Below are 13115 nucleotides of genomic sequence, written 5' to 3'. Positions count from 1 at the left end.
AAAACAAGGTTTCTGTATTTGTTTCTACTGAGCCCTTGATTACTTAATAAAACTGAATCTTATCAATATTAAAGGAGCTAAGTTTTGCCCACAACTATATACCCTTGTTATTTGCCTTTCAAATCTCTCGTTGCCGCCTTGGTTAAATAAATATTTAAATATTAGGTTTTATAGTAGTCTGTAATCCTACTTAGGCCCGTGCTTTCAAACCTTTTGATATTTGTAACAAATTTCCCCCAAATTCAAGTTCTAAATAAAGTCTTTTTAACTAATTAGGGTTGTTCATTGGATTTGTGAGGCACATGGGAAGCAATGTCAAACAAACATTGGTATACCTTTTTGGTTACATTACATGGGCAAAAGCCATGACTGTTCCAGAAATTAGATAAAATTCCTAAAATTAAAAAAAAATTTAATGTTTCTTTGTTTTTGAGACAGAGAGAGACAAAGCACGAGCAGGGGAGGGGAAGAGAGAGAGGGAGACACAGAATCCGAAACAGGCTCCAGGCTCCGAGCTGTCAGCACAGAGCCCAACGCGGGGCTCGAACTCACGGACCGTGAGATCGTGACCTGAGCCGAAGTCGGACGCTCAACCGACTGAGCCACCCAGGTGCCCCAAAATTCCTAAAATTTTAATATGTCCTGGCATGATGTCACCACTTAGAGTTCTAATTATGAAAGTGTTGTGTGTCACAAAAAGAACCAAATTTCCTTGTCAACTGCATCAGAATAAACTCTCATCAGATTTTTAACTGTAGCAAGATTCTCGCACACGGAGTTGTGACACCGAGGCTTTTCTTTCCAGGAAACGACTTTATTCTTGCCGGCCCTGCTCGGTTGGGTTCGTACCCAAAGAACTGAGCCCCGGATGCCACGTGGGGTAGTTTTTAAAATATATTTTCTGCTTCCTTGTCTCCCATATAGGATAACACAGAAACACGTAGTCTGATTAAGTGGTCTCACGTTGCAAGGTCATGAGGGATGCTGTCACGTTCACGCATAGCCGGGTTACCTTGAGGTTGGTTTTGTTTTGTTTTTAATTTTCCCCTTTCCTTGGGGAGGGGACCCTACCACATAACCAGGGCCATTTTTTGAGTCTCCTGCCATTTACAGTTATTGATCTGATGCTCTTGCAAACTATGTTTCAGCTTCAATGAAATTCACGAACACAACTTTTAACACATACAGGTGTCCGATATCCTTAAAGTCAGAAAACTAAACTAAGCATTTCTAGAACTAATAGAAAAGCTCCACTCAGAACAGGAATGAACAACACGGGACTGACTGCATGGAGGTAGAGGACTAGAATTTCTTACGATTCTTGTTTGAAACGTTGCTGGTTCTCTAATGTTTGTGTCACGGGAGGGTGGGCGAGACGCTGGTCCTTGTCTCACGGAGTGGAAGAATGAATCTCCAGCACGACAGCGATGGAGTTTGAGAGAAAGTATGAAGCTCTCAAGAGTGCGGAAGATCCCGACGGGGTAGCCACTGAGGATTTCTGCCCCTGGCTTTTTACTGGGACCTTATCAGAATGTTTGTGAGACTCCACTCATGGCATCTAGCCCAGGCGGGTCCGGAATACGTTTATCCTTTTTTTTTCCCCCCCAAACCCTGCAGCCTGCCGCCCAGGGGTCCCTGATCTCGCCCTGCCTAATGTTGACCTTTTCCCCTATTCATTTGCACTTCCAGATTTAAGGAAATCTTTTCTCTTAAGATAGCCATGACTTCCAGAAATTTGACAAAATATTCTTTTGTAAAGAAATGGAAACATTTATCTTTTCTCCCTGCCTGAACCTTCCAGAAGTCGGAAACTCTCAACGAGTGTTCTTTCTTCCATGACAAGCATGAGGCTTTGACTGGAATGTCCTATTTGAGAGAGATGTGCACAGACTCAGATACGGCCAGACAGTTTTAAGGAACAAAGGTTCACTTGGAGCCAACGGAGCCCCTTGGAAATGTTAGCCTCATACCTTGCTTCCAGAGTTGTCAACAGCCTTACCAGGTGCGTAAAGGATGTCACTTCCTGGTGGATACAGGAACCTCAGGAAATTTTGGAGGACCTCACGAAGAGAGGAATTCACCTAAATCTACCGGTGTTACAGGTGAATCGGACGGCAAATATTTGGCTCGGCTCTTGGCCTTAACGTTGTTAAAGGCTCAATCTGAAATTCTTTATAAAAAGTTCAGCAGAGGGGCGCCTGGGTGGCGCAGTCGGTTAAGCGTCCGACTTCGGCCAGGTCACGATCTCGCGGTCCGTGAGTTCGAGCCCCACGTCGGGCTCTGGGCTGATGGCTCGGAGCCTGGAGCCTGGAGCCTGTTTCCGATTCTGTGTCTCCCTCTCTCTCTGCCCCTCCCCCGTTCATGCTGTGTCTCTCTCTGTCCCAAAAATAAATAAACGTTGAAAAAAAAATTTAAAAAAAAAAATAAAAAGTTCAGCAGAGCAGATTGAAAGGAAGAAAAAACGACCCATAGGGTCAATCACTATTCTTGCTGTGCTTATGTAAAGAATTAAACCTGGACTTATTTTCCAAACATATTAGTATTAATTTGGCTATCTTTAATAGGAATGAGGGTGACTTTAGAGAAAAAGCTTATGTTTCAAGATTCTGGTCCTGGCTGATCATCTTTGAGCGTTTGTTGTTTGCCTACAAAACCGGGCTGCATCCTGAATTCTTTTGGTTGCTGCTAGCAGGCTGTGCGAGAAAGACGCCATATTGATTAGCAATGTTTGCCGTGAGCACGGGGCAAGGTTAGCGATGTCTGCATTGAGCACAGGGCAACACTGCCCCCTGCCACTTTTGGGGGTGCGACATGGCCTTAGCTGGTACCTCTTTCCACCTGGTGGCAGCTGGCTGATTTGTAGGAAAAACAGATGGACGTTAGGGCAGCGGTTTGCAAAGTCACCATGGGCGTGGGAAGCAGAAGGCCATAAGGCGTCAACCAGGAAGTATGTTGGAATGTACACCTTGTCCCCAGGGCGCAGGAGAGTCTGGGGGTGGGGTGGCAGGGAGAGCATGGGTAGTTTGAAAAGAAAATCTCCCCAGGTGATTCTAACATGCCTACTTCTTCCCCAGGATTGAGAACCCCCCTTTTGGGGGGAGGAAAAAACTTCTAACATGGCCTGGATGGAACTGGATGACTCCTTCTGGGAAGTAACCAACATTCCCGATAAATTGCTTCAACACTTTCGGGATAGATCATAAGGAGATTAATCATCCTTCTGGGAAGTTAGTTACCTCCTCAGCTCACTTTTAGGACCACCGAAGGCTATCTGTGAAGGCTCCTTGTAGGATGGAAGGTTCTAGAACACAAAGGAGGCGTTTGATGATCGGTGATAGTATTAGCCACTGTGTTAAGGACACTGTGCCGGGAGTCCCATGAAACAGCTTCTTTCCTGGCACTGCTGTCGTGAGCCGTTGGGTGTGTTATTCCCTTTCCCAGGCTTTGGGTAATTCCTCTGTGAGATAAGTGAGTTGATTGGACTAGGCCCTGGCCCAACTCTGTCGTCTCTTTGGGCATGATCTGATTCCACGTGACCTTGGAATTTTCCCAAGGTTGGGCTAGAGGAGAGAAGAGGAGGGTTTGGGTACCAGGGAACAGCATTCAGCCATCATGGCCAGAAACCACATCTGCCTCGTCCACTGCTGTGTCCCCAAGGGCTGGAATGTAGCAGATACTCACTAAATACTGACTCTCCCAATAGCATCATGGGTCCTGACGGAGAGGAAGCACTTCCAGAAGCCAGAAAGGAAAACCCCAGGCCAGCCAGCTTTCCTGGATATTCCTACTTTATTTTTTGGCTACATCATCACTAAGAAAGGCAGTGGGAGGTTCTGCATGCACTGGAGGGCGTGTGTGGATTCTAGGCAGGGAGGTGGTTACATTTGTCGGGGACAGCGTGCACCCAGACCGGGGACACCGTGAGCTCGCTGCATGCCGATTCCAGCGCCCACACCAGCGTCGGGCTTGAGCAACACAGCCAGCATGCTTTCTCCTAAGGGCAACCGTGGGAAGGAGGTGGGCTGAGAGTGGGTGCCACGGGGACTGACAGAGAGACAGGGTCAGGGGGCAAGATGGCAGCGAGGAAGAACCATCTCGATGTTTAGAAAATGGTTATTCGAGGCGAGAAACCAGAGTCTTCCGATGAGTTTGTGCAGGGAGCTGGGGGTGGAGGCATTGAATGGAGAGGTTCAAAGGTGCGTCTGGAGAAAGGGAGAGCGTTAGTGTCCATCTGGTGATGTCTATAGATGATGGTGGGCTCTTAGACAGAAGGAGGTGATTTCCACAGGGGTAGACAATGGAAACGGGGGGGAAAAACACAAGCCTTTCTCGTGGGGCAATGAAGACTGCCTGACCCCAGCCTCAAATTTATAGCGTTCATCGTCATTGCTTTTTTCCTCCTTTCCATTATTATTATTATTTTTTTTGGGGGGGGGAGACCGACCGATTCATGATGGGACAATGGCCTTTGGCATCAGGATCTGTCACTCTCGAAAGCTTTCCATTCATGATGGTGTTTTCTTCCCCTGACAAACTTGGTGAAGAAAGGGCAAGAGACACAGAGACTGAGACAGAGCCACAGACAGAGAGATTCAAGGTGATTCTGAGTGAGAGACAGGATCCCAGAGATGCAGAGAGTCAGCGAGTGCTAAGGACGCAGTCGTGTGTTCCTTTAACTGATGGCACAGGGGGGAGGAAGGCTGGGGGCTTTGGAGAGGCCCCCTGCCCCCAGAGCTCTGGTTTCTAAATGCCTTTGGCACCGACTTGGGGAGCCCAGGGGCCGAGGAAGCCCTCTACAGGAGGTCTACACAGCTCCCGGGACGTCGCCAGCCGCTGGCCCAGCCCGAGGACACCCGGCCCTGCCGGCAGGAGTGGAAGTTTTGAGAAGCACGGCCCAACTGGGACTTCTGGGCTGCGCCAGTTTGGGTCAAGCTGGTGAGGGGCGAGGCTGGGTGAAGCCCTTGGAGAGAGAGAAAGGAGGAGGGGAGAGAGATGGACAGGGAGAGAGGAGTGTGAGGAGGTGAGAGAGTTTGGTGGGGTGTAGGGCCCGGGAGAGGGGAAGGGAGGTCGAGGGACGGGGTGGGGGCGCTAGAGAAAGGGTGTTGGGTTTTGCTAGGAAGCAAGTGGGGGCATCCTGAAAGAGGAGGCTACCGGATCCCGTTGGGTGTTCCACGCGCCCATTTCTTGATGCATCTGGAGCCAGGAGGGCATGTTCCTAGTCACCGGGGAGTTTAAACCCAGTGGTCTGTTTTCCTGGCCATCGGCGGGGGGGCGGGTAATGCTCTGGAGGGGCAGCCTGGCCTGGATGCTCTGTTTCTGCCCCAGTGCTGGTCCTCACAGCCTTGTCCGGGTCTGCTGACAACTGAGGATATGCGCAGACACGGCACAGGACACGCAAGGTGTGTGTGTGTGCGTGTGTGTGTGTGTGTGTGTGTGTGTTCGAGGCTAGGAGGGTCTAAAAACAGTTCTAAATGACGAGGAACCTTTGCCGTTTACCCAGAGAGGTCATTAAATTCCAGCCTCCTTGTCAAAATCGCCCCATCCCTCTCCCTGCTGCCCCATCCTAGAGGGACCAGAGAGGGGCTGCACTCAGGGCCCGCGCCACAGCATCGCAGAGGGAGGGAGGAGAAGGTCTTTGGCAGTGGTGCCCAAGGTCGGGGGGGGGCACCTCAAAGGCAGGTGCAGGGAGGGGAGGGGCGGAGGAGGCGGAGAGAAGAGGGACCAGAGTGCAAAGGGCAGCTGGGGTAGGCGGGTGGGTGAGCTGGCATGGGGGTGGGGCGTGGAGCTGGGGACCTGGCGGGGGCATCCTAATCGCTCGACACGTGGTTCTCATTCTGTAGCTGGTGCCAACGCTCAATCTTCTTGTCCTTGTTTTTCAGACACTCGTACCAGTGTTTTAAGCGCTCTCCCTTGGCTGAGATCCCCAGCTGGCAGCCTCCTGGAGGACAAGATAGGGAGACAGGAGCAGGCGGTCAGAGCGGAGAGATGCGTGGGACTCTCACTCTGGACCCAAGTGTCTAGCTGGGGAAAAACTGCCACCGAGAAGTGACCCCTCCAGCAACCTGGGATCCTTCTCTACGGGGGCTGTCGTAATGACGCTGTGGTTACTGCTGGCCGTCTCTGCCTGTGCACCAGCTCCTCAGGATCCTGCCATGGCTCCCTATTGGAGCATCAGGTCATAGCTTCGCGGCCTCGTCTTTAAAGACCTTCTGTGAGCGACCACCCCGCCCGGCGAAACTTCTCCCCACTCCTTCTGGGTACTCCACACCGTTGCCTATGCTGCGGCCTTTGCCCGGGGCCCCCTCCCTTGCCCCATGTTTACCGGTTGTTCTTCCTCATCATTTGAAGGGATGCTGGGAAAATTAGAACCTTCCTCCACGACTTGCAAACAGATCAAGGAGACTTCCTTTGCGCCCTGTTTTCTGAGGCCACAGACCCCACTCTCCTCTGTGATTCGATTATGCACTAAAGATGATTTGTGCAGCACATAACCAGTCGTGACCCAACCGCCCAGCTCTGTAAGCCCTTTCCTCTGAAAGCATCCCCACGTTGGACCCAAACCAGTACCATGGGTCCTGACTTGGTGTTTGGGCAATGTGGCCACAAAAGACAAAGAATGCCCTGACCCGCCCCTCCACCGCCCCCCTCCCCAAGAGAAGCCTGGGTAAGGCTCTTCTCTCCCCGGAGGATGGGCTTTTCTCTGGGAGCTGGGAGCACTCACCGATGTAATCGTTGGATTTTCCAATGTCGTAGTCCCAGACCGAGATGTCCAGGGACTTCTTCGCCAGGTCACTATGTTTGATGTCATAGAAGAACTCCTGGTTGCAGCAGAGGGAAGACAGGTGAGTGAGAGGGTCCTGAGCCCTTAGAATCAGAAGCTAAGAGGCTGAGCCCTAAGGGTTCGTGGACCAACGGGAGGCCCTAGAACTGGGCATCTGGGAGCAAGGGGGCCCTCCTGCTCGAGCCTTTACCCCAGGCCTGACAATCCCCTTTCAACAAACACTCTGTATAACGAAGTCCCTCAAGCCCTGTAGCTCTCGTTTCAATGACTCTCTGTTTGAAACAGGAAGGCTGATGGGGCTTTTCTAAGAGAGTTGCTCCTGGCCAAGTTTACTTGAAGGCAGATGGCCCGAGAAATCAGTCCTTCCATTCTGGTAGCTTCTGAAGTGGGTTTTCCTTTCACTCCATCATTTAGAGATTAAGGATAGTCGAGGGCCCGGAGGCTAACGTGAGGGACAGGTGCTTAGGTTTCCAGATAATCTGACTTTTATATAACGTTTCTGCCTAACTATAAAATTCATTCACATTCACCATTAAAACAAACAAGGAAGCTAAAATAAAATAAAACCTAAACACCAAAACTTGCAGTCTAACCACCCAAGAATAGCCACTGTCAACATTCCCCGTGTGTGACCACATTAAAGTATGTTTTTAAAAGTTAATATGAATATTCATTTGAGTATTATATGAAACATTTGAATATTCTATGAAATATAAAATAAATATACTGCACTATGGCCTTCTTTTCCCATTTTGTAACATATGATAAAAACCAGCTTAGCGGGGCGCCTGGGTGGCTCAGTCGGTTAAGCGTCCGACTTCAGCTCAGGTCATGATCTCACAGTTTGTGAGTTCGAGCCCCGTGTCGGGCTCTGTGCTGACAGCTCAGAGCCTGGAGCCTGCTTCACATTCTGTGTCTCCCTCTCTCTCTGCCCCTTCCCTGCTCATGCTGTGTCTCTCTCTGTCTCAAAAATAAATAAACATTAAAAAAAAATTAAAAGAAAAAAAACAGCTTAGCATGTTAGCAAATCTTTTTCTGCATCACCATTTTAATGGCTTCATTTAATGGTTGTGTGGCTGTTCCTTAACCTAATGCCCAACAGTTGAGTATTTAGGTTGTTTCCAACTTTCCACGCCGTTAATGATATGAGAAAAAGCAAACAGCAATTAAGTCATTGTGTACATCTATGACAGCTTACTTAGGATAAATTCCGAGAAATGTCTTCCCGAGTTTGTAAAATTTTAAGATAGAGAGCAGTGGGTGTATTCTGTGATGTCATCTGTGATCAATAAGAAAGCAAGCCACAGGGGCGCCTGGGTGGCTCAGTCGGTTGGGCGGCCGACTTTGGCTCAGGTCATGATCTCGCGGTCCGTGAGTTCGAGCCCCGCGTCGGGCTGTGTGCTGACAGCTCAGAGCCTGGAGCCTGTTTCCGATTCTGTGTCTCCCTCTCTCTCTGACCCTCCCCCGTTCATGCTCTGTCTCTCTCTCTCTGTCTCAAAAATAAATAAACGTTAAAAAAAATTAAAAAAAGAAAAGGAAAAAAAAAGCAAGCCACATACGTATTTGTTTTGTATACTTATAAATTCTGGAAACGGATAATATACAGTTACTTTGGAAGAAGACAAGTAGTTGATAGAGGCTGGGAAAGGAGGAGGATTTTGACTGGATACCTTGGGTCCTTTAGGAATTTTCAAATATGCGACTATATTACCTGTTCCCCGAATAAATGGAATTTAAACTTAAAAACTGTAAGGCTTTTGAAGTAGTTTGACAAACATCCCTTGGGAAGTCAGACTGGTTTGTTCTCGTGCGCATGGCGTGTACCTTTCCCCACAGGCTCACCAACACCCGTATCAACATTTTACGGTATTTTTATGCCAGTTTGTGACGAGTATGGTGTCTGGCCTTGTTTCATACTTTATTGTTCATGAGGCTTATTGGCTGTCTGGATTTCTTCTTCAGTGACTTGTTCAGACTCCAGGAGAGGGTAGGGCAGGTTGGCAACAGTTGCCAGTTGGTTCCTGACTCAAAATTCCTGAGTCTGAGTTGGGGTCCAGCTGAAAGAGGGGCCTGGGAACGGGGTGGGCTGAACTACTGGCCAGGGATGCTCTGAGCTCTGTTTACACAGAACATTCTCCACGCACGCCCATACAGGCACTATGCATTTTTAAGAACAAAACAACACAAAACACCTGTACTGTAGTTTTCTTTCCCTGCTTTCCGACATTTGGTGAAAATCCATACTCGCGGGCTCTGACCCAACATCAGATCATTATATTCAACGTATATTTCCGGACGCCTACCATCTGACAAAACTGTCAACAAATGATGCAGAGGGACAGGGTAAGACGCGGGGGCATGGAAAGCCTGGAAACACAGAGGAGAGAGTACCTGCAGGGTTACCACCCCAACTCCTGAGGGATGAGAAGGAGTTTGCCAGAAAGGAAAAGAGAGAGATGGAAGGCCAGAAAAAGGGAGCAGCGAGGGCAAAGGCTACGAGACGTATCAAGGACCCGTGTGAGGTTACTGTGACCTGAGAAGGGGAGTCAAGATAGGGCAGGGGTGGGAGGTGAGTTCGAAAGGGTTTGACTGTCACCCTAAGAGGTGGGGAGGCCACTGCTGGGTGAAGCAACAGGGATGACAAATCCGGATCCATTCTTTAGAAAGCTCATGTTTAGGTGGGCCAAACACAAGGGAGTGAGGCAAGAGTCTACTGCAACAGTCCAGACAGAAAATGCCAGACAAGTAACACTGAGACAACAGGAAGGAGCACGTTCAGAGGGTATGTAGACAGTGGCCTTGCGGGGACTTGATGCCCAGGATGGACATGGTGGGTTAGGGAGAAGAGAGAAGGGAGCGCCAACTGGGTGGATGGTAAAGGGCATCACTACCCCCATTTATTTCCTCAAATTTCAGCACCACAAACTATTAGAATTGGTAAAGACATTAGAGATGATTTCCTTTCAATCCCTCTCCGAATGCAGCTTCTTCCTATGGCATTCCTAATCCATAGGCTTTTGTCTTAGGCTTGATTCCCTCTGGTGACCAGGAACTCATTACCTATCCTTTAGCTAATTCAAGTCGATCTGTGAGAAAAAGTTTTCTTGACGTGCTTTACAACGTCCTAGTAGGGAGCGTGCTCCTCTCTCGCATCTAGGAAATCTCTCAGAGCATGACAAAAATGGGGCAGCCTCACCTCATTAAATTCAGGATTCAAGGTTTTCTTCTTTATTTGAGTCTTGTGTTTGGCTTTCTTTCCCATGTCCGGTTTCAGCCAGCTGAGAGGAGACAGAAATGCTATTGTGGATGACGTTTAACGAGTAAGAGCAGACTCTTGACGACCCCAAAGGTGCCGTCCAGCGTCAGGAGAGTAAATGAACAAATCAGAAAGCGAATCAACATTAACAACGGCCAACGTGCATTGGAGCATCTACCGGGGACTGCGCTAAGGACCGTAGGTACATTTAACTCTCAACAAACCCTAGACGGTGGAGTTACGGTCACCTGTTTTACACACAAGGAAATTGAGCATTCAGAGTTGAGACACGTGCCTCCGGTCACACAGCTGGGGACTTCACCCAGCTGTTGCCTATGGAGTCCACGCTCTTAGCCAGTACTTTCTCCCAAGGGATCAGATTGAAAGCCTAGACGGTGGTGACTGGAGTCTCACTATTACCCCTTAGACTGCCCCCAAGTCCTGGGGAGACGGTGACTGTGTAGACAGAAAGGAGAAGAAGCAAATCTGATTATAGTAAATCCTGCTCAAAACTGGTCGGTGGCTCCCCCTACGACCTCAGGGTAAAGTTCAAAATCCTTGATGTGGCCTTTAAGGCGCTGTATGATCGGGTCCGTGTCCCAGCCCAGCCTGGTCTTGCGCCATGCTCTTCACCCCACTCCCCATTCACTGTCTTTTCCACCCCGGGGCCTTTGCACATACCATTACCTCTGCCTAGAAGGCTCTTCCCCAGTGTAGGCACAATGCCTGGCACATAGTCGGTGCTCAACTAATTTCTTCTGGGCAAATAAATAAAACAGGCCAACAACTCTTGGGAGTGGGGATATCTGGATTCGGATTAAAGCTATCACTCGCTGTGCAACTTTGAACTTGACTGTAGCTCTGGCATACCCCAGTTGCCCAATCTCTAAAGAGGGCAAATGTTTTTTTTTTTTTTTTTTTCTTACTTACAGAAGGGTTTTGGAGGACAATTTATTTTATTTATTTATTTCTATTGTTGACGTATAATGTCCCATTAGTTTCAGGGGTACGACACAGTGACTGGACAGGTCTATGCTTCTACCGTGCTCACCAAACCTGTCACCATACGACCATCGACTCTATTCCATACGCTGTACCTATGATCCCTGTGACTCATCCATTCCATGACTGGAAGCCTGTACCCCCCACAGCCCGTGAGGATAATTTTATTCATCTGTGAATTTTACTTTGTAATGTTTATTTATTTTTGAGGGAGAGAGACATGCAGCACAAGTGGGGGAGGGGCAGGGAGAGAGAGAGGGAGACACAGAATCTGAAACAGGACCGACTGAGCCACCCAGGCGCCCCGAGGATACTTTTCAAGAAGAGACACAAAGTTGGTACTGAAAGTATGAGGTGCTGAGCAACGATAAAGATAAGATTGGGGCGCCTGGGGGGCTCAGTCGGTTGAGCGTCCAACTTTGGATCAGGTCATGATCTCACGGTTCGTGGGCTCGAGCCTTGCATCGGGCTCTGTGCTGACAGCTCAGAGCCTGGAGCCTGCTTTGGATTCTGTGTCTCCCTCTCTCTCTGCCCCACCCCCACTCTCTCTCTCTCTCTCTCTCTCTCTCAAAAGGAAACATTAAAAAAAATTTTAAAGAGATAAAATCAATTCTGATTTTAAAAATCTTTATTTGGTCTTAAACTGATTAATGGCCTCCTTTTAGCTTTCCCACAATGGCCACCAGGGCAGCCGTTTTACTGGTGACCTCAGCAACGCTCCTTCTTCTGCAGAGATTGGGCAGACGAGAGAAGGGGTGGTAGGGAGAATTATTTAAGAAAAACAATTTGCATGTGGCAGGACAGTAGTCCATGAGCCAACTTTCTCTATTGGACCGTATGAGAAAATAAATGCCAATGACTCCCAGAAATCAAACTCATCCCTGACACGTGGGTTCTTTTGTTCACTAACTCCTCATTCGAAGAAAATCTGAAGCAAAGTCCACACTGAGTTTTAGCCATGACCTGAAGGGAAGCATTGCTTTCCATTATGAAAGGTAGTCAGTGGGAGGGAGCGTCTCCCAGGCTGGAGGCAACAATGAGCACCCTTTGCCGTGAGTAGGAATAGTGGTGGTGGTGATTTATAACCATAATGGCACATATTTATGGAGCACTTACTACGTACCGGACCCCACGAAAACACATCTCTCAGATCTCCAAACGCAGGGGGCAAAATTGGCTGACAAGCTGCTGGACTCTGATTTCACCCCGATGTTCCCACCGTGGCTGCGCTTGCCCTGGGCAGCTCCCGTACCTGGGCCGGCAGGGACAGGAGGCAGCCCCATTTCTGGGAGGTGCAGGGCTCCTCCGAGTGACTTTGCACTCCAGGATTCCCCACAGCCTGCCTCAAAACTTCCTCAGAACTGCACTTCAATCTTCGACTTTCCCTGCCCAACCGTCCCCCCTCCTCCCCACCTGTTTTCCTCTGACCCTCCTCTCACTCCCTCTCAAATCTTCTTCACAGGCATGTTCCCCAATAAATCTCTTGCACACCTCACTTAGTCTTGGTGTCTGCTCCTTGGAGGAGAGAACCTCATGGCCAATGTTACTCTTCCCGTTTTACAGATGAGGACATCGAGGGCCAGAGATGTGAAGGCACTAGCCAAAGGTCACACAGCTGGAGAACACTGAAGACTACTGGCTCTAAGATTCAAACCCAGGCAGTCTGGACCCAGAGCCCAGGCTTTCCACCATATCGACAGAAACACAACTTGCTTATAGTTACACAGCTAGCAGCTGGCAGAGATGGGAGAGGAGCCCCACGTCTGATTCAGTGGTGGCCACGAGAACGCGCCGGGTGGACCTCCAGCCACAGCATACCTGACCCAGGCCCCAGCTGCTGCACTTGGAAATCCAGCCACGTTCGTGCCAAGACCCTGCTCCCAGCTGATGACTGAAGGTGGCAGGGCCCACTCCTAGGACACATGGGGCCCGTCTGGTGGCTGATTTGGGCCTTGAGGACTCGGACGGTCTCGCTGAACTTGCACCCAGTATGCTTCCACTGGCTCCCACCTCCCCTCTCCGCTCTTGCACACACGGTGGCCTCTCCCACTCCCTCCCTGCTTTCCCTCACTCAGG

The 13115-nt window shown here is 49.4% G+C and overlaps 1 protein-coding gene across 2 annotated transcripts in view; it reads right to left on the bottom strand.

Annotated features, from left to right (window-relative positions):
* Positions 1-5807: 5807 nt before the first annotated feature.
* The window catches only part of RPH3A (rabphilin 3A), a 66898-nt gene continuing 59590 nt past the window's right edge, over positions 5808-13115 (bottom strand). For both annotated transcript variants that reach the window (XM_047088437.1, XM_047088438.1), the window contains 3 exons: positions 9978-10059; positions 6722-6818; positions 5808-5938 (listed from right to left, as the gene is read on the bottom strand). In XM_047088437.1, coding sequence (XP_046944393.1) covers positions 5808-5938; positions 6722-6818; positions 9978-10059 — 310 coding nt within the window. The remainder of the gene's footprint in view (positions 5939-6721; positions 6819-9977; positions 10060-13115) is intronic.

The sequence above is a fragment of the Lynx rufus genome, unplaced genomic scaffold (assembly GCF_022079265.1).
Source record: "Lynx rufus isolate CCGP_SWC_20201006 ecotype Redwood Valley unplaced genomic scaffold, mLynRuf1.p SCAF_24, whole genome shotgun sequence".
NCBI classification, from domain to species: domain Eukaryota; kingdom Metazoa; phylum Chordata; class Mammalia; order Carnivora; family Felidae; genus Lynx; species Lynx rufus.
The sequence above is the reverse complement of the archived record's forward strand: the minus strand, read 5'-3'. Positions and strand labels throughout refer to the sequence as shown.